Source organism: Nerophis ophidion, linkage group LG08, assembly GCF_033978795.1.
Source record: "Nerophis ophidion isolate RoL-2023_Sa linkage group LG08, RoL_Noph_v1.0, whole genome shotgun sequence".
In the NCBI taxonomy this organism is placed as follows: domain Eukaryota; kingdom Metazoa; phylum Chordata; class Actinopteri; order Syngnathiformes; family Syngnathidae; genus Nerophis; species Nerophis ophidion.
In genome coordinates this window covers 15,696,151-15,720,740 of record NC_084618.1, presented here as the reverse complement: position 1 = coordinate 15,720,740, position 24,590 = coordinate 15,696,151, and the positions used below count along the sequence as shown (strand labels likewise).

The following is a 24,590-nucleotide window of genomic DNA, read 5'->3' as shown; positions in this document are numbered from 1 at the left end:
TGTACAAACCATTATATGCCCCATGCTAACATGCTATATATGTCTAGTGCTAACATGGTATATATGCCTCATGGTAACATGCTATATATGCCCCATACTAGCATGCTATATATGCCTCATGCTAACATGCTATATATGCCCCATACTAACATGCTATATATGCCTCATGCTAACATGATATATATGCCTCATGCTAACATGCTATATATGCCTAATGCTAACATGCTATATCAATCAATCAATGTTTATTTATATAGCCCTAAATCACAAATGTCTCAAAGGACTGTACAAACCATTAAATGCCTCATGCTAACATGCTATATATGCCCCATGCTAACATGCTATATATGCCTCATGCTAACATGCTATATATGCCTCATGCTAACATGCTATATTTGCCTCATGCTAACGTGATATATATGCCTCATGCTAACATGCTATATATGCCTCATGCTAACATGCTATATATGCCTTATGCTAACATGCTATATATGCCTCATGCTAACATGCTATGTATGCCCCATGCTATATATGCTCCATGCTAACATGCTATATATGCCTCATGCTAACATGCCATATATGCCTCATGCTAACATGCTATATATGCCTCATGCTAACATGCTATATATGCCTCATGCTAACATGCTATATATGCCTCATGCTATATATGCTCCATGCTAACATGCTATACATGCTTCATGCTAACATGACATATATGCCTCATGCTAACATGCTATATATGCCTCATGCTAACATGCTATATATGCCTCATGCTAACTTGCTATATATGCCTCATGCTAACATGCTATATATGCCTCATGCTAACATGCTATATTTGCCTCATGCTAACGTGATATATATGCCTCATGCTAACATGCTATATATGCCTCATGCTAACATGCTATATTTGCCTCATGCTAACGTGATATATATGCCTCATGCTAACATGCTATATATGCCTCATGCTAACATGCTATATATGCCTCATGCTAACATGCTATATATGCCTCATGCTAACATACTATATATGTCTAGTGCTAACATGCTATATATGCCTCATGCTAACATGCTATATATGCCTCATGCTAACATGCTATATTTGCCTCATGCTAACGTGATATATATGCCTCATGCTAACATGCTATATATGCCTCATGCTAACATGCTATATATGCCTCATGCTAACATGATATATATGCCTCATGCTAACATGCTATATATGCCTCATGCTAACATGCTATATCAATCAATCAATGTTTATTTATATAGCCCTAAATCACAAATGTCTCAAAGGACTGTACAAACCATTATATGCCTCATGCTAACATGCTATATATGCCCCATGCTAACATGCTATGTATGCTCCATGCTAACATGCTAAATATGCCTCATGCTAACATGCTATATATGCCTCATGCTAATATGCTATATATGCCTCATGCTAACATGCTATATATGCCTCATGCTAATGTGATATATATGCCTCATGCTAGCATGCTACTATATATGCCCCATGCTAAATATGCCTCATGCTAACGTGTTATATATGCCTCATGCTAACATGCTGTATATGCCACATGCTAACATGCTATATATGCCTCATGCTAACATGCTATATATGCCACATACTAACATGCTATATATGCCTCATGCTAACATGCTATATATGCCTTATGCTAACATGCTATATATGCCTCATGCTAACATGCTATGTATGCTAACATGCTATATATGCCTCATGCTAACATGCTATATTTGCCTCATGCTAACATGCTATAAATGTCTCATGCTAACATGCTATATATGCCTCATGCTAACATGCTATATATGCCTCATGCTAACATGCTATATGTGCCCCATGCTAACATGCTATATATGCCTAATGCTAACATGCTATATCAATCAATCAATGTTTATTTATATAGCCCTGAATCACAAATGTCTCAAAGGACTGTACAAACCATTATATGCCTCATGCTAACATGCTATATATGCCCCATGCTAACATGCTATATATGCTCCATGCTAACATGCTATATATGCCTCATGCTAACATGTTATATATGCCTCATGCTAACATGCTATATATGCCTCATGCTAACATGCTATATATGCCTCATGCTAACATGCTATTTATGCTAATTTAACCAGACAGTTCAGAAAAGCTCAGCAACTTTGCGTTTCTCGTTTCCGTGGCGATGTTGCACTTATTGTACTACCACCACCTTTATCATCATCACTCCCACTCCCACTCCCACTCCCACTCCCACTCCCACTCCCCCCGTGATTTAGTGTCACGTTTAATTGTGTCCCCTCACTTTGTGCGCTCATCAAAGTGTGTTATGAGCCTGTTAGGCTATTACCTTCATGCATCCTGATGGCTATGCAAAAGAGCATGCAAATGAGTATGCAAATGAGCATGCCCTGTGATGGGTGTGTTTGTGCGTACAGCCGCCCTGTGGTTAGCTACATGCTAACACTACATTTTATCGGCAGCATCGCGCGAGGTTAGCATGTTCACTGAAAAAAAACAAAATAATCAAACTCACAACGTACACAATAGTTTGGCAGAGATCCAGCCTGCATTTTAAGATTTGTAACGAACCCTTTTTTTTCTTCTTTTTTTTAAAGTGCTATGTTAGCCACATGCTAACATTACATTTCAACAGCAGCATCATTCTAGGCTAGCATATTCACTGACGAACAACAAAATGATCAAACTCCTAGGGTCTACAATAGTTGGCAGAGATCCAGGTTGCATTTTAAGATGTGTAGTGAAGCCTTTGATCTTTTCACAAAGTGCTATATTAGCTACATGCTAACATTACCTTTTAACGGGAGCATCATGCTCGGTTAGCATATTCACTAAACAGAAACAGATTTATCCAACTAACAGCGTCCACAATAGTTGGCAGAGATCCAGGCTGCATTTTAAGATGTGTAGCAAAGCCTTTTATTTATTTTTTACAAAGTGCCATGTTAGCTACATGCTAACATTACCTTTCAACGGCAGCATCATGCTACGTTTTGACATATACTGAAGAAAAACCGAATGATCAAACTCACGGTGTCCATGACAGTTGGCAGAGATCCAGGCTGCATTTTAAGATGTGTAGCAAAGCCTTTTATTTTTCTACAAAGTGCCATGTTAGCTACATGCTAACATTACCTTTTGACGGCAGCATCATGCCAGGTTACCATATACACTGACGAAAAACTAAATGGTCCAACTCACAACGTCCACAGTCGTTGGCAGAGATCCAGGCTGCGTTTTAAGATGTGTAGCGAAGCCTTTTATTTTTCTACAAAGTGCCATGTTAGCTACATGCTAACATTACCTTTTGACGGCAGCATCATGCTAGGTTACCATATACACTGACGAAAAACTAAATGGTCCAACTCACAACGTCCACAGTCGTTGGCAGAGATCCAGGCTGCTTTTTAAGATGTGTAGCGAAGCCTTTCTTCCCTACGAAGTGTCATGTTAGCGACATGCTAACATAAAATTTTAACAGCAAAGCATCCTAGGTTAGCATATTTACCGACAAAAAAAAACCAATGACTAAACTTATAGTGTCCGTGACAGATGGCAGAGATCCCGGCTGCATTTTAAGATGTGTAGCGAAGCCTTTTATTTTTCTACAAAGTGCCATGTTAGCTACATGCTAACATTACATTTTGACGGCAGCATCATGCTAGGTTACCATATACACTGATGAAAAACTAAATGGTCCAACTCACAACGTCCACAGTCGTTGGCAGAGATCCAGGCTGCGTTTTAAGATGTGTAGCGAAGCCTTTTATTTTTCTACAAAGTGCCATGTTAGCTACATGCTAACATTACCTTTTGACGGCAGCATCATGCCAGGTTACCATATACACTGACAAAAAACTAAATGGTCCAACTCACAACGTCCACAGTCGTTGGCAGAGATCCAGGCTTCTTTTCAAGATGTGTAGCGAAGCCTTTCTTCCCTACGAAGTGTCATGTTAGCGACATGCTAACACAAAATTTTAACAGCAAAGCATGCTAGGTTAGCATATTTACCGACAAAAAAAACCCAATGACTAAACTTATAGTGTCCGTGACAGATGGCAGAGATCCGGGCTGCATTTTAAGATGTGTAGTGAAGCCTTTTATTTTTCTACAAAGTGCCATGTTAGCTACATGCTAATATTACCTTTTGACGGCAGCATCATGCTAGGTTACCATATACACTGACGAAAAACTAAATGGTCCAACTCACAACGTCCACAGTCGTTGGCAGAGATCCAGGCTGCGTTTTAAGATGTGTAGCGAAGCCTTTTTTTTTTCTACAAAGTGCCATGTTAGCTACATGCTAACATTACCTTTTGACGGCAGCATCATGCTAGGTTACCATATACACTGATGAAAAACTAAATGGTCCAACTTACAACGTCCACAGTCGTTGGCAGAGATCCAGGCTGCATTTTAAGATGTGTAGCAAAGCCTTTTATTTTTCTACAAAGTGCCATGTTAGCTACATGCTAACATTACCTTTTGACGGCAGCATCATGCCAGGTTACCATATACACTGACGAAAAACTAAATGGTCCAACTCACAACGTCCACAGTCGTTGGCAGAGATCCAGGCTGCGTTTTAAGATGTGTAGCGAAGCCTTTTATTTTTCTACAAAGTGCCATGTTAGCTACATGCTAACATTACCTTTTGACGGCAGCATCATGCTAGGTTACCATATACACTGACGAAAAACTAAATGGTCCAACTCACAACGTCCACAGTCGTTGGCAGAGATCCAGGCTGCTTTTTAAGATGTGTAGCGAAGCCTTTCTTCCCTACGAAGTGTCATGTTAGCGACATGCTAACATAAAATTTTAACAGCAAAGCATGCTAGGTTAGCATATTTACCGACAAAAAAAAACCAATGACTAAACTTATAGTGTCCGTGACAGATGGCAGAGATCCCGGCTGCATTTTAAGATGTGTAGCGAAGCCTTTTATTTTTCTACAAAGTGCCATGTTAGCTACATGCTAACATTACATTTTGACGGCAGCATCATGCTAGGTTACCATATACACTGATGAAAAACTAAATGGTCCAACTCACAACGTCCACAGTCGTTGGCAGAGATCCAGGCTGCGTTTTAAGATGTGTAGCGAAGCCTTTTATTTTTCTACAAAGTGCCATGTTAGCTACATGCTAACATTACCTTTTGACGGCAGCATCATGCCAGGTTACCATATACACTGACGAAAAACTAAATGGTCCAACTCACAACGTCCACAGTCGTTGGCAGAGATCCAGGCTTCTTTTCAAGATGTGTAGCGAAGCCTTTCTTCCCTACGAAGTGTCATGTTAGCGACATGCTAACACAAAATTTTAACAGCAAAGCATGCTAGGTTAGCATATTTACCGACAAAAAAAACCCAATGACTAAACTTATAGTGTCCGTGACAGATGGCAGAGATCCGGGCTGCATTTTAAGATGTGTAGTGAAGCCTTTTATTTTTCTACAAAGTGCCATGTTAGCTACATGCTAATATTACCTTTTGACGGCAGCATCATGCTAGGTTACCATATACACTGACGAAAAACTAAATGGTCCAACTCACAACGTCCACAGTCGTTGGCAGAGATCCAGGCTGCGTTTTAAGATGTGTAGTGAAGCCTTTTATTTTTCTACAAAGTGCCATGTTAGCTACATGCTAACATTACCTTTTGACGGCAGCATCATGCTAGGTTACCATATACACTGATGAAAAACTAAATGGTCCAACTTACAACGTCCACAGTCGTTGGCAGAGATCCAGGCTGCTTTTTAAGATGTGTAGCGAAGGCTTTCTTCCCTACGAAGTGTCATGTTAGCGACATGCTAACACTAAATTTTAACAGCAAAGCATGCTAGGTTAGCATATTTACCGACAAAAAAAAAACAATGACTAAACTTATATTGTCCGTGACAGATGGCAGAGATCCCGGCTGCATTTTAAGATGTGTAGCGAAGCCTTTTATTTTCCTACCAACTGCCATGTTAGCTACATGCTAACATTACCTTTTGACGGCAGCATCATGCCAGGTTACCATATACCATAACAGCAAAGCATGCTAGGTTAGCATATTTACCGACAAAAAAAAAACAATGACTAAACTTATAGTGTGCGTGACAGATGGCAGAGATCCAGGCTGCTTTTTAAGATGTGTAGCGAAGCCTTTCTTCCCTACGAAGTGTCATGTTAGCGACATGCTAACACAAAATTTTAACAGCAAAGCATGCTAGGTTAGAATGCGACAGGAAAAAGGCGCAGGATGCTCGCAGTCAGGAGGATATTCTCTCCGTCCGAGGCCCCCGCTGGGCCCCTCCACACTGGGACCCCATTAGGCACAAAAAGCGGGAGACAATAGTGGAGATGTTCAAGCAGAGAGTGGGAATGATCCGCCCAGCAGGGGGCGACGTGCTGCTGATGACTGCGTCCTGCAGACACAGCAGGGGGCGGGGCTTGTGGATATGGCAAGAAAGGCAAAAAGATTGTGCAATATTCTAGAACTACTCATTAAAAAAAAGTAATAAAAGGGCAAACAGGTTAAATGTGACGAGAAAAAGTTGCAAAGTTAGCTTTAATGAAGTTGTTTTTTTTGTAGCAGTCATTGTGGAAAAAAATAATAATGAACAGTTATTATGAATTATTGGGCTCCAATGATCGAATATTACACTTTCAAATATTTTTTGGGGGGGAAAATATTGTATATGTTGTATTTTACGTATCTAAAAAATATTTAAAAAGGCATAAAGCAAACAAAACTGATTAAAAAAATTATATAATAAAAACTTGACAAATGTTTCTGAAGTTGATCTAAAAACGTTAAGTTGAAAAAATAAATAAAATCCATGACTCTTCCTGACTATATTATACGGGGGTTGGGGGTGTAAAATATAGTCAGGAAGAGTCATGGATGCAAAGGATTCTGGGTATTTGTTGTGTTGCGTTTATGTTGTGTTACTGTGAGGATGTTCTCCCGAAATGTGTTTGCCATTCTTGTTTGGTGTGGCTTCACAGCGTGGCGCATATTAGTAAGAGTGTTAAAGTTGTTTATATCACAACCATCAGTGTACTCTGTATCACCCAGTATGCCTTGCAGTCGTGTACGTGTATCTGCGGCAGTTGCGTACAACATGTTGCTGGACTGGCAAGCAATATTTAAATGTGGTAGGTGACGTCAAAGGCAATGGCTTCATAACACGGCCTTATTCTTGTTATCTGGATGAGCACAAGTAAATATTTGCGAAAAGGGTTACGGCTCCAATTGTCTTCTTTACTCTGTGAAACGGGTCAAAATAGCTCTTTGAGTGGTAAAGGTTGCCAACCCCTGATATATAACAACGGGTGGATGGCGGCCGGTTGCGGTTTTGATAAAATGTTGGTTCGGGTGGATGATGACTTTAATGATGCGGTTGCGGATGATATAATTGCCTATCCGTGCATCTCTAATATATATATATATATTTTTATATTTATATATATATATATATATATATATATATTATTTATATATAAAATATATATATTAAAAAATTCATTGAGTTAAAAAAAATATATAATATATATATTTTTAACTCAATGATTTTATATATATATATATTTTTTTAATACATATATTATATATATATATATATATGTATATATATATATATATATATGTATATATATAATATATATATTATTTAGGTCCTCAAGAACTTTTGTAGGATTTTTATTTCAAAAAGTCTCATTGCTCAAAAAATAATAATGAATCAAAATCAATGTTATTATGAATTATTGATCTATTCAAGGCTCCAATGACTTCACATCAAATGTTATTTTGGGGAAAATATTGTTTATGTTGTCCATGCATCCATCCATTTCCTAACGCTTGTCCCTTTGGGGTAGCGGGGGGTGCTGTCTCTACCATAAATTTTTTTTCAAAAAAAGGCATAAAACAAACAAAAAATGTGTTAAAAAAAAATTATACAAATTTGACAAATATTTCTGAAGTTGATCAAAAACTTAAGCATTGAAAGTTGAAAAAAATAAACTTTTTATTTTTAAAGAACTTTAGTAAGAATATTATTTCAAAAAGCGTCATTGCTCCAAAAAATAATAATGAATCAAAATCAAAGTTATTATGAATTATTGACCTATTCAAGGCTCCAATTACTTCACATCAAATGTTATTTCGGGGAAAACATTGTTTATGTTGTGTTTGTCATATATAAAAAAACAAACAAAAAAAAAAACAGAAAACAAACAAAAAAACATGTTTAAAAAAATTAGAAAAAAACTTCATAGAGGGGTGGTCCTCTCCAAGGTTCTCATAGTCCTCATTGTCACCGACGTCCCAGTGGGTGTGAGTTTTCCTTACCCTTATGTGGGCTCTACCGAGGATGTTGCAGGGGTTTGTGTTGTGGTTTGTGCAGCCCTTTGAGACACTAGTGATTTAGGGCTATATAAATGAACATTGATTGATTGATTGATTCATAAATATTGTCTCCCGGCTGGCCTGGGAACGCCTCGGGATCCCCCGGGGAGAGGGAAGTCTGGTCTTCCCTGCTTAGGCTGCTGCCCCCGGGATCCTACCTCGGATAAGCGGAAGAGGATGGATGGATGGAATTATGGTGTGGAACCAGAGCATTTTGGACAAAATTCCACGGGATGGCACTTCGAATTCATATGTGAGTCAAGGCAGGTGGCAAAATACTTTTGGCAATATCGTGTGCATTGCGATATAAATGATTGCAATCAAAGAAAAGAGAAAAAAGCGCCCTCTAGTGGGGCTTTCACCGCCTAATTCGGAGTGATTGTTGTTATCCTGGACGTGTTGGACGTGTCCGACATTCCAGTGGGCCATAAACGTCACACGGGGCGGTGTTGCGTTCAAGGTCCCTCCCCCACTTCCACACCATGAGGCTCCCGTGTTGACAGGCCGCCTCCAGGCAGGCAGCAGGCAGCGAGGCCCGGCCTTGGTGAGCGAGCGCGCCGCGGAGACAAAAGCGTCTCTCCTCGTCATTTCCAGTCGACGCCCACCGGGGGGAGAAGCGGCAATTATAACCCCATCCCGTTCCAAAGCGTTTTTTAATTCGGCGGAATTCCGCCTGTGGTCCGCATTTAGCACGAAGCTAACCGGAGCGGGTTGACCCGCCTCCTCTTCATTTGTCAACAAAGGGGTTTGACAAGCCCGCGGAGGCCCTTCCCCCCACGCCGCCTTATAAGGATGATTTGCCGCGGCTAGCGACGTTCTCGCTTCCCCGTCCTGCGTCGACTTCCTCCGGAGCGAAACATGGCGGAGCGCGGGGCACAGCAGCCCCCTGCCAAGCGTCTCTGCTGCCGGCCGGGCTACGGCTCGACGTGTCGGCAAGGCCAGCGCGCCGGAGCTCCGGCGGGCGGCCACGGCGAGCCGTCGCCGGGCAAAACCCACAACCCGGAGTCGCTGCTGGACATCGCGGCGAGGCGAGTGGCGGAAAAGTGGCCCTTCCAGCGGGTGGAGGAGCGCTTCGAGCGGATCCCGGAGCCCGTCCAGCGGCGGATCGTGTACTGGTCCTTCCCGAGGAGCGAGCGGGAGATCTGCATGTACTCGTCGTTCGGCAGCGGCGGGGCGGAGGAGCTCGCCGGCGGCCCGGAGAGCGGTGACGAGACGCGGCTGCCCTTCCGCCGCGGCGTCGCTCTGCTGGAGGGCGGCTGCGTGGACAACGTCCTGCAAGTGGGTGAGTTCTACATTTTTGCCTTTTTTTTTGGTTTTGTTTTTACGCCTAAAAAAAGAGGAAAAAAACAGTTTGGTGATGGAAGTGGAATTCCGGACAAAGTGACAAAAGATGAGCCGCGCTGAGGCGACAATGGGGCTTTAAATCCGCTCAATGGGATTTTGCTTTTTAATAAAAACCCTCTGCTTGCGGCACTTTGCATTCTCTAAAGGCCTTAAAGAGAATTATAATGCAACACAAAGAAGCTTTTACAAACTGGAAAGAGAATGTGTCTACTTTCTTTAAGTCTCCTTTAAAGACGAACTGCCCTGTTTCTCTTCTTATGCCTTCTACCTCGCAAATAAACATTAGCAAGAGTCAGCTAACAACCAAGGGTATTGAAGTAGCTCTATTCCGCTTATAAAGAGCTCAATAAAAACATCCAAAAGCGTTTTTTATACCGTATAAACCAGTGGTGTCAAACTCATTTTACAAATTCTACTCCCAACCCACAGCACAATAACTTAAAAATAAAGGCAACTTCAGATTGTTTTATTTGTTTAAAAATAGAACAACCACATTCTGAAATTGTACAAATCATAATATTGTTTTTTTTTTTTTACAATTAATAGTAATCTATATTTGTCGTTTTTTATATTTTTTAAATAAATGCTGTGATGATGTTTGTCAGTCAGTTCATTGGTGTTTATTTTCAATCTATCAAGGTAAAAATGTTATTTATGTAGTTTGATCATTTTCCTCGACATCATGTTGTATTTTGCACATATGCTGCATCATCTATAAAGATACAAAGAATTGCTATGGCGACATCTAGGGGACACACTTAAAAACAGTGGGTTGTTTCCTTCGAAAATTTCAGTTTCATTTTTATACTCGGCAAACTCATCCCGCGGGCCGCGTAAAACCTGTTTGCGGGCCTGTTTTGTGGCACCTATTAGCTGACTTTTATTTACATACATTTTTAAATGTACAAAGGCACAATTTCCAAGTAGACCGGTTAGGCTCACAATGGCCATTTTGGTGCTTGACATGTGGAGATAATCAGTCAGACCAAATACAAGTCGACCGGACCGGGGTACAAGTCGACCGGACCGGAATACAAGTCGACCGGACCGGGGTACGAGTCGACGGGGCCGGGGTACGAGTCGACGGGACCGGGGTACGAGTCGACGGGACCGGGATACGAGTCGACGGGGCCGGGATACAAGTCGACCAGGATCTTGTACACGGTCCATTTTGTTCCTTTAAGGCTGGACTTGTTGTTCAGTTTTCTTTGTGACTCTCGAGCAGATGGGATCAGACTCTGGTGCAGCAACAATTTGATGTTTCAGTCTCCTTCCTTCGCTTCTTCTTCCACCTCCCTTCTTGTTTTTGCCGCTTCCTGTCGCCGGTTGTGAAAGCAGAAGACGTTTTTTTGTTGTTTTTTCAAGTAGAGGAAGAAGCTACTCCTTTTCTTTCAAACAGGACACGAATCACACTAACTGACCTTTTCTGCAAAAACAACTTTTTCATTCTGGTGACTCTTTTTGTGTATTTGGGATCTGCATAAGTGGAACCATGATATTTATAAAAACATCTTGCCCTCCTTCATACTTCCTCCAAACAAACCGTTTGGAATCCACCAAATTTTCCACGTTTTCCCCGCTTTTTTGTTGCATCTCCATATATGGTATAAAGTTGCCCAAAGTGCTTTGCGCGAGTCCGCCATTGTAGTCCGTGTTGTTGTCCATAAGCTCCTTCTTATTCACTATCCTCTTGTTGTGGCTCGTACATACTTCCAGTTAAAAAGTTAATCTGTCGGTAGATGAAGTTAAACCGATTCAAAGCATTCCACCTTCAACACATTCAATCCTGGAAATTCTAACTTTCAAATTTTCAAGAATTCCTATTTTTTTACAACCTTATTTCCAACTTTTTTTAGTGCGATGATTCCTTTCCCATTTTCCAACTGTACCACTGGCAAAACATTCCTCAGAATACAGACAAAACTTGAACTTCAACATTTCCCCGTTTCCCATAATTCCGTCATACCATTTTTTTCAATGAAAAAACTGTTACTACTTAGTTTCTTGACCAATTTAAACAATTCCCGCACCAATCGATTCAGCTCATTCAGGACATTCATTATCATCATTTTTTTTTTTTTTTTATTAAAAAAAACATCCCACTTTTCCCAAATTTCCAGGAAGTTCCAATTGAAATGAATGGGATGTTTTCCCCCGAGTTACACAATTCCCACATTTTTTCTACCCATTCAAACCATTCCTCCTTCAACATATTCACTTCATCCTGGTATTTTTAAACAACCATTTTTCCCCACGTTTAACACATTTCCAGGAATTCCTTCTTTTTGTCATCTTATTTCCAACTTTCAGAACTTCCAATTTTTAGAACCATTAATGTAGATCACAAGGAAGTACTTTAAAATGTAGGAAAAACGTGACCCTCTTTTAAGAAAAAAATGCCTCAAGACCGTGTCTACACTAAGTCGTTTAACCCCATCCAGACATCCATCTTCTTCCACTTATCTGAGGTCGGGTCGCGGGGACAACAGCCTAAGCAGATAAGCCCAGACTTCCCTCTCCCTAGCCACTACTTCCCAACGTGTCCTGGGTCTTCCCCGTGGTCTCCTATCGGTCGGACGTGCCCTGAACACCTCCCGTTCGGGTGGCATTCTGAGCAGATGCCCGAATTACCTCATTTAGTTCCTCTTGATGTGGAGGAGCAGCGGCAAAGAAGGGAAGCCCAGACTTTCCTCTCCCCAGCCACTTCGTCCAGCTCTTCCTGGGGGATCCCGAGGCGTTCCAAGGCCAGCCGGGAGACATAGTCTTCCCAACGTGTCCTGGGTCTTCCCCGTGGTCTCCTACCGGTCGGATGTGCCCGAAACACCTCCCTAGGGAGGCGTTCGGGTGGCATCCTGACCAGATGCCCGAACCACCTCATCTGGCTCCTCTCAAGAGCAGCGGCTTTACTTTGAGTACCTCTAAGGGAGAGACCCAACACCCGACGGAGGAAACTCATTTGGGCCGCTTGTACCCGTGATCTTGTCCTTTTGGTCATGACCATATGTGACGATTGGAACGCATATCGACCGGTAAATTGAGAGCTTTGCCTTCCGGCTCAGCTCCTTCTTCACCACAACGGATCGATACAACGTCCGCATTACTGAAGACGCCGCACCGATCCGCCTGTCGATCTCACGATCCACTCTTCCCTCACTTGTGAACAAGACTCCAAGGTACTTGAACTCCCCAACCCGGAGATGGCACTCCACCCTTTTCCGCGCGAGAACCACGGACTCTGACTTAGAGGTGCTGATTTTCATCCCAGTCGCTTCACACTCGGCTGCGAACCGATTCATTTAACTCCTTAAACGAATAATTATTCAGCCTAATTTTTACACGGATAAGTCAGTTGTGTATTTCTTGAATTTCCGGCTCCTACCATTTGTATGGGCTCATTGATCGTTTACAAAGTGAGTTTGGAGAGGAAGTGACGCCAGAAACAAGCCACCGCCAGCCTCACAATAAAGCTCGGAGCTAACCACTGGAAATATGGAGGCGAGTAATCCAGACTTTCTCCTTCTTCGACATGTACACACGCTTGTGGAAATCACACGTGAATACCTTAAGAGAAAGCCATCGCAGCTATTTGGGATACAACACTTCTCACGAGTGAGGGAAGAGTGGATGGTGAGATGGACAAGCGGATCAGTGCGGCGTCTTCAGTAACGCGGACGCTGTATAGATCCGTTGTGGTGAAGAAGGAGCTGAGCCGGAAGGCAAAGCTCTCAATTTACCGGTAGATCTACGTTCCAATCCTCACCTATGGTCATGAGCTTTGGGTTATGACCGAAAGGATAAGATCACGGGTACAAGCGGCCCAAATGAGTTTCCTCCGCCGGGTGGCGGGGCTCTGCTTTAGAGATAATAATAATAATAATAATAATAATAATGGATTGGATTTATATCGGGCTTTTCTATTGTTAGATACTCAAAGCGCTCACAGAGAAGTGGGAACCCATCATTCATTCACACCTGGTGGTGGTAAGCTACATCTGTAGCCACAGCTGCCCTGGGGTAGACTGACGGAAGCGTGGCTGCCAGTTTGCGCCTACGGCCCCTCCGACCACCACCAATTTCATTCATCATTCATTCACCAGTGTGAGCGGCACCGGGGGCAAGGGCGAAGTGTCCTGCCCAAGGACACAACGGCAGCGATTTGGATGTCAATAGGTGGGAAGCGAACCTGCAACCCTCAGGTTTCTGGCACGGCCGCGCTACCCACTACACCATGCCGCCCCCAATAGGGTGAGAAGCTCTGTCATCCGGGAGGACCTCAAAGAAAAGCCGCTGCTCCTCCATATGGAGAGGAGCCAGATGAGGTGGTTCAGGCATCTGGTCAGGATGCCACCTGAACGCCTCCCTAGGGAGGTGTTTCGGGCACGTCCGACCGGTAGAAGGCCACGGGGAAGACCTAGGACACGTTGAAAAGACTATGTCTCCCGGCTGGCCTGGGAACGCATCGGGATTCCCCGGGAAGAGCTGGACGAAGTGGCTGGGGAGAGGGAAGTCTGGGCTTCCCGACCTCGAATAAGTGGAAGAAAATGGATGTATGGATGAATGGCAGGCACTTCTCAGACGGCAAGAGAACCTTACAATGCTGTGGTGCTACTTAGCGAAAATCTTCATCCATTTGTTGACGGAGAGACAACGAGAATGCGGGCTCCTGTGGCTATGATAAAAACGGGTAGTGTGTGCTGTGTATTATTACCTGGCCGTCGAGGAAAACGGCGAAAGATTTTGGACTGGCAAAGCAGACTGTATCCGTTGTTGTCCGCCATGTATGTCGCGGACTCGATGTCTCAGTCCAGAGTATATAAAGTCACCAATGGACAATGAAGGTGAAGGCAAAAGGGTGAGGAGTTCCCTGACCAGATATCTAGATCCCTAGATTGATTGATGTAAAATGTTCTGTATCATATTGTTTACGTGTCGAATAAAAATTTTACGCAATATCGCTAAAATTCGCTCCATTCTGTCCACTAAAGACGCTGAGATCATTATCCATGCGTTTGTTACGTCTCGTCTCGATTACTGTAACGTATTATTTTCGGGTCTCCCCATGTCTAGCATTAAAAGATTACAGTTGGTACAAAATGCGGCTGCTAGACTTTTGACAAGAACAAGAAAGTTTGATCACATTACGCCTGTACTGGCTCACCTGCACTGGCTTCCTGTGCACTTAAGATGTGACTTTAAGGTTTTACTACTTACGTATAAAATTCTACACGGTCTAGCTCCATCCTATCTTGCCGATTGTATTGTACCATATGTCCCAGCAAGAAATCTGCGTTCAAAGGACTCCGGCTTATTAGTGATTCCCAAAGCCCAAAAAAAGTCTGCGGGCTATAGAGCGTTTTCCGTTCGGGCTCCAGTACTCTGGAATGCCCTCCCGGTAACAGTTCGAGATGCCACCTCAGTAGAAGCATTTAAGTCTCACCTTAAAACTCATTTGTATACTCTAGCCTTTAAATAGACTCCCTTTTTAGACCAGTTGATCTGCCGTTTCTTTTATTTTTCCTCTATGTCCCACTCTCCCTTGTGGAGGGGGTCCGATTCGATCCGGTGGCCATGTACTGCTTGCCTGTGTATCGGCTGGGGACATCTCTGCGCTGCTGATCCGCCTCCGCTTGGGATGGTTTCCTGCTGGCTCCGCTATGAACGGGACTCTCGCTGCTGTGTTGGATCCGCTTTGGACTGGACTCTCGCGACTGTGTTGGATCCATTATGGATTGAACTTTCACAGTATCATGTTAGACCCGCTCGACATCCATTGCTTTCCTCCTCTCTAAGGTTCTCATAGTCATCATTGTCACCGACGTCCCACTGGGTCATTATTGTCACCGATGTCCCACTGGGTCATTATTGTCACCGATGTCCCACTAGGTGTGAGTTTTCCTTGCCCTTATGTGGGCCTACCGAGGATGTTGTAGTGGTTTGTGCAGCCCTTTGAGACACTAGTGATTTAGGGCTATATAAGTAAACATTGATTGATTGATTGATTGATTGATTAATGTATGATGTCTCAGTTGTGATTCACTACAGTCGTCAAACTGGATAGCTCGCGTTGCGCCGGCGGACAAAGGGGGCGGGGGTCTTAAACGGTGGCATTGCTGTGTGTGGACACTGATAAGATTAGGTGTGAATTACCCTGGATAACCTTAGTGTAAACGGGGCCTAAGTCTTGGAACAAAGCAGCAGACATGGAGAAATGGTTGACTTTTCAAAGTGAAGGCCAATCATCCACATCCTCATCATGCTCAGTCGCGACTCTGAAGGTCTGTCACCTGGGACTAGGACACCTTCAGCCGGCTGTAATCCCATTACTCTCTGCATGCCCCATTTAAATTCTAATGCAGTCTGAACAACCTGCCCCCCGGCCCCCACTCAATACACTTTTAAATGTGGGCTTTGTGCGCCGCCGGTCTGGAATTCCCAGATATTGTCATCAGGGCCGATCTTCTAGTTTTGTGGCACACGGCGCTCGCGTCCGTACTTGTTCAAAAATGCCGTTGTCAAGGACAAGAAAGCTGAAAACACGGCGAGGACGACAAAGGAGGCGAGAGGTGATAAAGAAAAGATGTCATTTCCAACAAGTGGAGTGCTGGGGGGGGGGGAAATGAGTTGGCAGCACATTTTTCCTAGATCCGTTTCTTGTTTATTGGGAAGTTTCAGTCCTCTGCGGGGTTCCGCCTTCCGGCGTTCCAAAAGCTGTCGAATTTTGACACCGGCTTGTAGATTCGATTGAGCTGTGTCGGCCTCTGTGTGGGGGAAGGTCTCCCCCAGGGGTTCCCCAGCAACCTCCGTAGTTCAATCAACCGCAACTTGTCTAGCGCTAGCTGGTGGCTTTTGTACCGCAGTCAAGAGTGCTTCAATAAGCTCATGAATTTCCACAGCAGCTTGGGGTGCTCCTCCAACAGCTTCTAGAACTTGTCTAGCAGTTTCTAGATGTGTGGGCAGTCACTTAGTTGTATCAAGCTGCTAATGTGGCTCGGAGAACCCCCCCTGGAGTTTGGTCTGTAGCTTCATGAGCTCCATGCAGATTTGCTAGGGTTCTAACTAGGGATGCACCGATTAATCGGTAACCGAATATATTCGGCCGAATGTGGCTTTTTTTGCCATATATGGCTCTTACGCAAATACATTTTAAAAATATTTGGCTTCTTGGCTTTCTCTGCCAAAAATGTTCCCGACCCCTGGTCTACAACAACACCATTTTTTATCTATGGATAAATTCAATACACCGCCAAGGCCTAATTCTCCCTCTTCTGTCTCCACGCCGTTTCCCCCTGTAAGTGTGTGTCTGTGTGTGTGTGTTGACTCACATGCTCCATGGAAAAAAAAAAAGGGAACATTTTTCAAAGGCAGTGTAGTACCTTCTTTCATTCATTGGTACCGTCATACTTTATTAGTAGCGGTATACTGCATAACCCTGACACTGACACACTTCCATGATCATTTGTTTATGACAAGAATACATCCATCCATGAAAACACCGGAGTAGGGATGCACCGATTAATCGGTAACCGAATATATTCGGCCGAATATGGCAAAAAAAGCCACATTCGGCCTTCGGTGGAATGAGTTAAAAGCAAGGCCGAATAGCGGCGTGTGACGCAAAGACGCAATTTTTTGACGCGGTGACGCAATCAACCAACGTGCAGTGTTAAATTTAAATTGTTTTATACATAGTTAGTTTCCTTCTTTTTATTCTGAAGCTGAAGTACTGTTATTGACAAATCTGTTCTGGCCTGGGATATGTTGTGTACCTGTATAAGTGTATGAGGTTACAAGCACACACTTAATTGAGATTTAGTGGGGCCTCTGTTTACATTATTAGCCTGTTGTGTAGGCTACCTGTATAAGTGTAAGAGGTTATAAGCACACACTTAATTGAGATTTACTTGAGCCTTCTGTTTACATTATTAGCATATCTACTGTGGCTAAGCAGACTTTTGCCAAAAGGACAATCATTCATTTGTTGTGGGTTTATCCAATCCAATCCCATCCACTTTATTTATATAGCACATTTAAACAACAATAATGTTTCCAAAGTGCTGCACAGCCATGTTAAAAACAATATTATGCTCCACCAATGACTGAATAAAACAAAAAATAAATACAAATAAAACCAATAAAAACAATTTTAAAGGGTAAAATCAATTAAAACCGTAAAATAAAAATAAAAGCGTATAAAAAACACGGAGGACAACAGAGGACCACACAACTCACGTAGTGTTAAAAGCCAAAGAATAAAAGTGGGTCTTAAGACGAGACTTAAAACACTCCACTGTGGAAGCAGTTTGAACATGGAGCGGCAGAGTGTTCCAGAGCTTAGGGCCGACCACAGAGAAGGCCCTGTCTCCCCTGGTCTTAAGTCTGGTCTTGGGCACCACGAGCTGGAGCTGGCTCTCGGACCTCAGAGCGCGCGCAGGGATGTAAATTTGGATGTAGTCAGAGATATATTGAGGTGCCAGTCCATGTAAAGATTGAAAAACAAACAGCAATGTTTTAAAATCAATTCTAAAATGAACAGGGAGCCAGTGCAAACTCTGAAGAATTGGGGTTATATGCTGGCGTTTCCTGGCCCCTGTTAAAAGTCCTGCTGCCGCGTTCTGGACTAACTGCAACCGGGAGAGAGCTTTTTGGCTAATGCCAGCATAAAGTGCATTGCAGTAGTCCAGGCCACTTGAAATAAAAGCATGCACGACTTGTTTAAAAAGGTTAAAAGATAAAAACGGTTTAACCTTTACTAAAAGACGAAGGTGATAAAAACACGATTTTAAAATGCCATTGACTTGTTTGTCTAGTTTAAAATGGCTGTCTATAGTGACGCCAAGGCTGGTGACTTTGGGACGCACATCATTTTGCAATGGTCCCAAGTCAGTGAGGGCCGGACCAAAAACTAAAATTTCCGTTTTCCCCTCATTCATTATTTAAAAAATCTGGGCTAACCAAGCCTTAATGCACTATATTTTTTTTTTGGAATGCATGTTTTGTTTGAAGGTCTAATATAAATGAAAAACTGTGCTTTTTTTTTTGAAAAGCAAAGGCTACTGGAATATTAAAAAATGTCAATATTCAATAAAAATGTACTTTATTTGAAAAACATGTCTAAAAATGTATTCTAGGCTATTTATGCAACATAAAAAAGTTGTGAAAAACTGCATTTATTATTCAGTATTTGGTATCCGGCCTTCGGCCAAGCGCTCAAATTTTATTCGGCTTCGGCCACAAATTTTAATTTCGGTGCATCCCTAGTTCTAACTCGTCTTGAACACGCATGATAGCTTCTAGATTTTTTACCGCTATTAGCATCTGGAGATTTCAAAGTTTCTACAGTCACTTCTTGAGCGTTTAACAATTTTTTAAACATGTTTAGGAAAGTTCTAGTACTTATTATGGGGACGACGTGGCGCAGTGGCCGTGCGCAACCCCTGGGCCCCTGGTTCAATCCCCACCTAGTACCAACCTCGTCACAGCCGTTGTGTCCTTGAGCAAGACACTTCACCCTTTCTCCTGATGGGTCCTGGTTAGGGCCTTGCATGGCAGCTCCCTCCATCAGTGTGTGAATGTGTGTGTGAATGGGTGAATGTGGAAGTAGTGTCAAAGCGCTTTGAGTACCTTGAAGGTAGAAAAGCGCTATACAAGTACAACCCATTTATCATTTTTCATTTATTAAGACCAGTGGCTTCTTGTTTGTCATCAGATCTCAGAGTGTAAACAGTTCTTAAGAGTTTGTACTGTAGCTTTCAAAGCAATATCCAGATTTTCTAGGGTTCAAAAAGCTCCTGACTGTCCTCACCAGCTTCTAGAACTTGTCTACCAGTTTTTGGAATACAAATGCTTGCTTGTAGATTTTGTACATTTTTTAGCGTTTAGAGATTTCAGAGTTTCCACGTCACTTCTTGCGCATCTAACAGCGGTTTTAAACGCGTTTAGGAAGATTCTAGCACTTAAGACCAGTGGCTTCTTGGTTTTTGTTTTTAATCACCTTCCAGAGTGTAAACAACAGTTCTTAGAGTTTGTACTGTAGCTTCTAGAGCAACATTCAGATTTGCTAAGTTCTGAAAGCTCCTGACTTGTCCTTACCAGCTTCTACAACAATTGTATAGCAGTTCCTGGAATATGCACGATAGTTTGTAGAGTATGCGCAGTAGTTTCTAGAGATTTTCAACATTTAGAGTCCAGATATTTCAGAGTTTCTACAGTCACTTCTTGAGCGTCTAATAGCATTTTAAACATGTTTATAAATATTCTAGCACCAATTAGGACCGGTGGCTTCTTAGTTTTTGTTTGTAACTAACCTCCAGAGTTTAAAGGACAGTTCCTAGAGTCTGCACAGTAGCTTCTAGAGCAACATCCACATTTGCCAGGGTTCTAAAAGCTCCTGACTGCCATCACCAGCTTCTAGAGCTTATTCATCAGCATCTACAACTTGTCTAGCAGATTCTGGAGTATGACTAGAGTCTTTGTACAGCAACCATTTAAGTTTCTAGAGCAGCCCTTGGAGTTTGTACTGTAGCTTTTAGTACCATCCAAAATCGGTGGGGTTCCAAAAGCTCCTGATTGTACTCACCAGCTTCTAGGACTTGTCTAGCAGTTTCTGGAAAATGCACAATAGCTTCTCGAGTTTACACAGTAGTTTCTAGAGTTTGTACAGCTTTTAGCGTTTGGAGATTTCAGAGATCCCACAGTCACTTCCTGAGCATCTATCACTTCTCGAACTTTGTAATCAGCTGACAGCATTTCCATGACAGCTCCTAGAGTTTGTACAGTAGCTGGTAGAGTACCAATCAGATTTGGCAGGGTTCCAAAAGCTCCTGACTTTCCTCAGCAGCTTCGAGAGCTTTCTTGTCAGAATCTACAACAGGGGTGCCCACACTTTTTCTGCAGGCGAGCTACTTTTCAATTGACCAACTCGAGGGGATCTACCTCATTTATATTTATTTATTTATGAAAGAGACATTTTTGTAAACAAGTCAAATGTGTTTAATGATAATACAAGCATGTGTAACACATATAGATGTCTTTCTTTCACGAAGACAAGAATATAAGTTGGTGTATTACCTGATTCTGATGACTTGCATTGATTGGAATCAGACAGTAATGATGATAACGCCCACATTTTCAAATGGAGGAGAAAAAAAGTTGTCCTTTCTGTACAATACCACATGAAAGTGGTTGGTTTTTGGCATCTAATTCATCCAGCTTCCATACACTTTACAAGAAAAACATTGGCGGCAAATTCCGTAGCTTGCTTGATTGACATTCACGGCACCCGAGGGTCTTGTGAGATGACGCTGGCTGCTGCCAGTTCATTATTATGAAAAAATGACAGAGAGGAAGGCGAGAAACACTTTTTATTTCAACAGACTCTCGCGCCGTCCCTTCCGTCAAAACTCTAAAGGCCGACTGCACATTTCCTATCTTCACAATAAAAGCCCTGCTTCATGCTGCCTGCGCTAACAAAATAAGAGTCTCGGAAAGCTGGCGTGCACAAGTGATGTGCACGCCAGCTTTCTGAGGGATCGCTTGTGCACGCCAGTTGTCCGAGACTCTGTATTTAGTTAGCGCAGGCAGCATGAAGCAGGGCTTTTATTGTGAAGATAGGAAATGTGCAGTCGGCCTTTAGAGTTTTGACGGAAGGTACGGCGCGAGAGTCTGTTGAAATAAAAAGTGTTTCTTGCCTTCCTCTCGGTCATATTTTCATAATAATGATCTTGCAGCAGCCAGCGTCATCTCACAAGACCCTCCGGTGCCGTGAATGTCATTTAAGTGACGTCTTGGTGAAGATTGATGATCACTAATTTTTAGGTCTATTTTTTTTAAAAGCCTGGCTGGAGATCGACTGACACACCCCCCGCGGTCGACTGGTAGCTCGCGATCGACGTAATGGGCACCCCTGATCTAGAACGTGTTTAGCAGATTCTGGAGTATGACTATTCTCTTTGTACAGCAGCCACTTAAGTTTCTGGAACAGCTATTGGGACCAACACTTTCAATCAATCAATCAATGTTTATTTATATAGCCCTAAATCACAAGTGTCTCAAAGGGCTACGCAAACCACAACGACATCCTCGGTAGAGCCCACATAAGGGCAAAGAAAAACTCACACCCAGTGGTAACGTCGGTGACAGCGACAATGATGACTATGAGAAACCTTGGAGAGGGCCAACTTGTTCAATTTTTTTATAATTTGCCTCAAAATTGAATCTAGAGTGTAAACAGCAATGGTTTCTCAAGCTATTTTTAATGTTTCTAGAGAGGCTCCCAGAGTTTCAAAGGCCAGTAGCTTTTGGGGTAAAAAAAATCCTGTTTCTAGAGCCAAAAACTTCCTGCTCCTCAAGTTTCGAGAGGTTGTGTTTCAGTTTCTGGACTTTGTAGCAGCTTCCAAGGGTCCTACCGCAAGCTCAAAGGTCTACAACATACATTTTGGAACATGTGGACTTCTGAAGCTCCTGTAAAAGCTTCCAAAATCTCCACGACAGCTTTTAGGGCAGCGCCCGACATCTAAGAGACTGTGCGAGACAATACTCTACATTGTTCTCATTTTGTGCAGCAAGGTGCAGAATTTAGGCTACCACAGACTTGTTTGTCCTTGACGCACCTCAGAGGTTCTTCTTCGCGGAGATGGGAGGACAGGACCTGGCGTTGATTAGCATTAGCGCTCCCACGCTGTGAAGCCTCAGGACTTAAGTGGATGCCGCTCGCAGCCAGGTTGCTTTCCTTGTCCATGACTTTAAAGGGGAACATTATCACAATTTCAAAAGGGTTAAAAACAATAAAAATCAGTTCCCAGTGGCTTGTTGTATTTTTTGAAGTTTTTTTCAAAATTTTACCGGTCTCGGAATATCCCTAAATAAAGCTTTAAAGTGCCTTATTTTCACTTTCTTCGAAACCACTATCCATTTCCCTGTGACGTCACACAGTGCTGCCAACATAAACAAACAATGGGAATACCACAGCAAGATATAGCGACATTAGCTCGGATTCAAACTCTGATTTCAGCGACTTAAGCGATTCAACAGATTACGCATGTATTGAAACAGATGGTTGGAGTATGAAAATATTGAAGAAGAAACTGAAGCTATTGACGCTATTCATAGCCATAGCATGGCCGAATAGCTGCGTTAGCATTGCCGGTAAAATGCGCGGACCAAACGATCAGGACTTTCGCATCTTTTGACACTGGAGCAACTTAAATCCGTCGATTGGTAAGTGTTTTTTTCGCATTAAATGTGGGTGGAAGGAAACGTAATATAGTTGCAAATGCATCTGCAGGTTATCCATACATCTCTGTTCCATGTCTGCTTTAGCACCGCCGGTAAATAGCATGTTAGCATCGATTAGCATAGCATGTTAGCATCGATTAGCTGGCAGTCAAAATCAACAAAACTCACCTTTGTGATTTCGTTGACTATCGTTGCAAATGCATTTGCAGGTTATCCATACGTCTCTGTGCCATGTCTGCCTTAGCATCGCTGGTCAAATGTGGAGACACTCTGGCACATTCAATGGGGGTCTGGTGGGAGACACTTTCGTATCTTCGGGCCAGTGGTGCAACTTGAATCCCTTCCTGTTAGTGTTGTTACACCCTCCGACAACACACCATCGAGGCATGATGTGTCCAAGGTTCCAAAAAATAGTCAAAAAAACGGAAAATAACAGAGCTGAGACTCGGTGTTTGTAATGTGTTGAAAATGAAAATGGTGGGTGTGTTACCTCGGCGACGTCACATTCTGACGTTTAATTCGCCAAAATTCACCCATTTAGAGTTCGGAAATCGGTTAAAAAGATAATGGTCCTTTTTCTGCACCATCAAGGTATATATTGACGCTTACATAGGTCTGGTGATAATGTTCCCCTTTAAGAGGATTCACTGGCGAGTCGTCCATCCTTTTCTCCCGGCAGGTCACAGCCTGTCTGACGGGCAGTTCTCCGGGGGCACGGACCCTAAATAGCTCGTCTTTCGTCACCCTGGACGACCGCTTAGCCCAGGCTACTCAGGAGTGAACAAAAAGGTGATGTCGTCAATCACGGGCGTGGGGTGATGGTGTCGTTGACACCAACAATGGACATTTAAATCGCGACCACCTTTAACAAGCAATCACTATATATTTAAATATATTTATTGGCACTACAACCTTTGTCTATTGCTGTTGACCGTGGTCAATTAATTTCTGAGAGTGAATTATTATAAATAAATAAAATGTTTAGAGTCTTCTAAATGAAGGTTTTTAACACTATTCGAACTCTCTAGACATGTTTTAAAAAACACTTTAAGACCGATGTCTTGAAAAAATATATCACTCTTGAATTAACATTGTAGTTAATACTATGATTAATGTTAATTAAAAATTAAACATGAGATATAAATAATAGAAGTACAATTGTTTGTATATATCCATCCATTTTCTACCGCTTATATATCTTTTGGGGTCGCGGGGGGCGCTGGCGCCTATGTCAGTTACAATCGGGCGGAAGGCGGGGTACACCCTGGACAAGTCGCCACCTCATCGCAGGGCCAACACAGATAGACAGACAACATTCACACTCACATTCACACACTAGGGCCAATTTTAGTGTTGCCAATCAACCTATCCCCAGGTGCATGTCTTTGGAAGTGGGAGGAAGCCGGAGTACCCGGAGGGAACCCACGCATTCACGGGGAGAACATGCAAACTCCACACAGAAAGATCCCGAGCCTGGATTTGAACCCAGGACTGCAGGACCTTCGTATTGTGAGGCAGACGCACTAACCCCTCTGCAATATTTCCTTGAATTGCCGCCGGGGCGCTAATTGATT

General features: G+C 42.8%; 2 protein-coding genes across 2 annotated transcripts in view; one reads left to right on the top strand and one right to left on the bottom strand.

Annotated features, from left to right (window-relative positions):
* LOC133557403 (uncharacterized) overlaps positions 1-24,590 on the bottom strand; it is a 133,028-nt gene that overhangs the window by 5,958 nt on the left and 102,480 nt on the right. The gene's annotated exons all lie outside the window — the stretch shown is intronic.
* Positions 8,819-24,590, top strand: part of zswim6 (zinc finger, SWIM-type containing 6) — a 74,553-nt gene continuing 58,781 nt past the window's right edge. Inside the window, exon 1 of the mRNA XM_061907825.1 lies at positions 8,819-9,721. Coding sequence (XP_061763809.1) covers positions 9,298-9,721 — 424 coding nt within the window. The 5' untranslated portion in view covers positions 8,819-9,297. The remainder of the gene's footprint in view (positions 9,722-24,590) is intronic.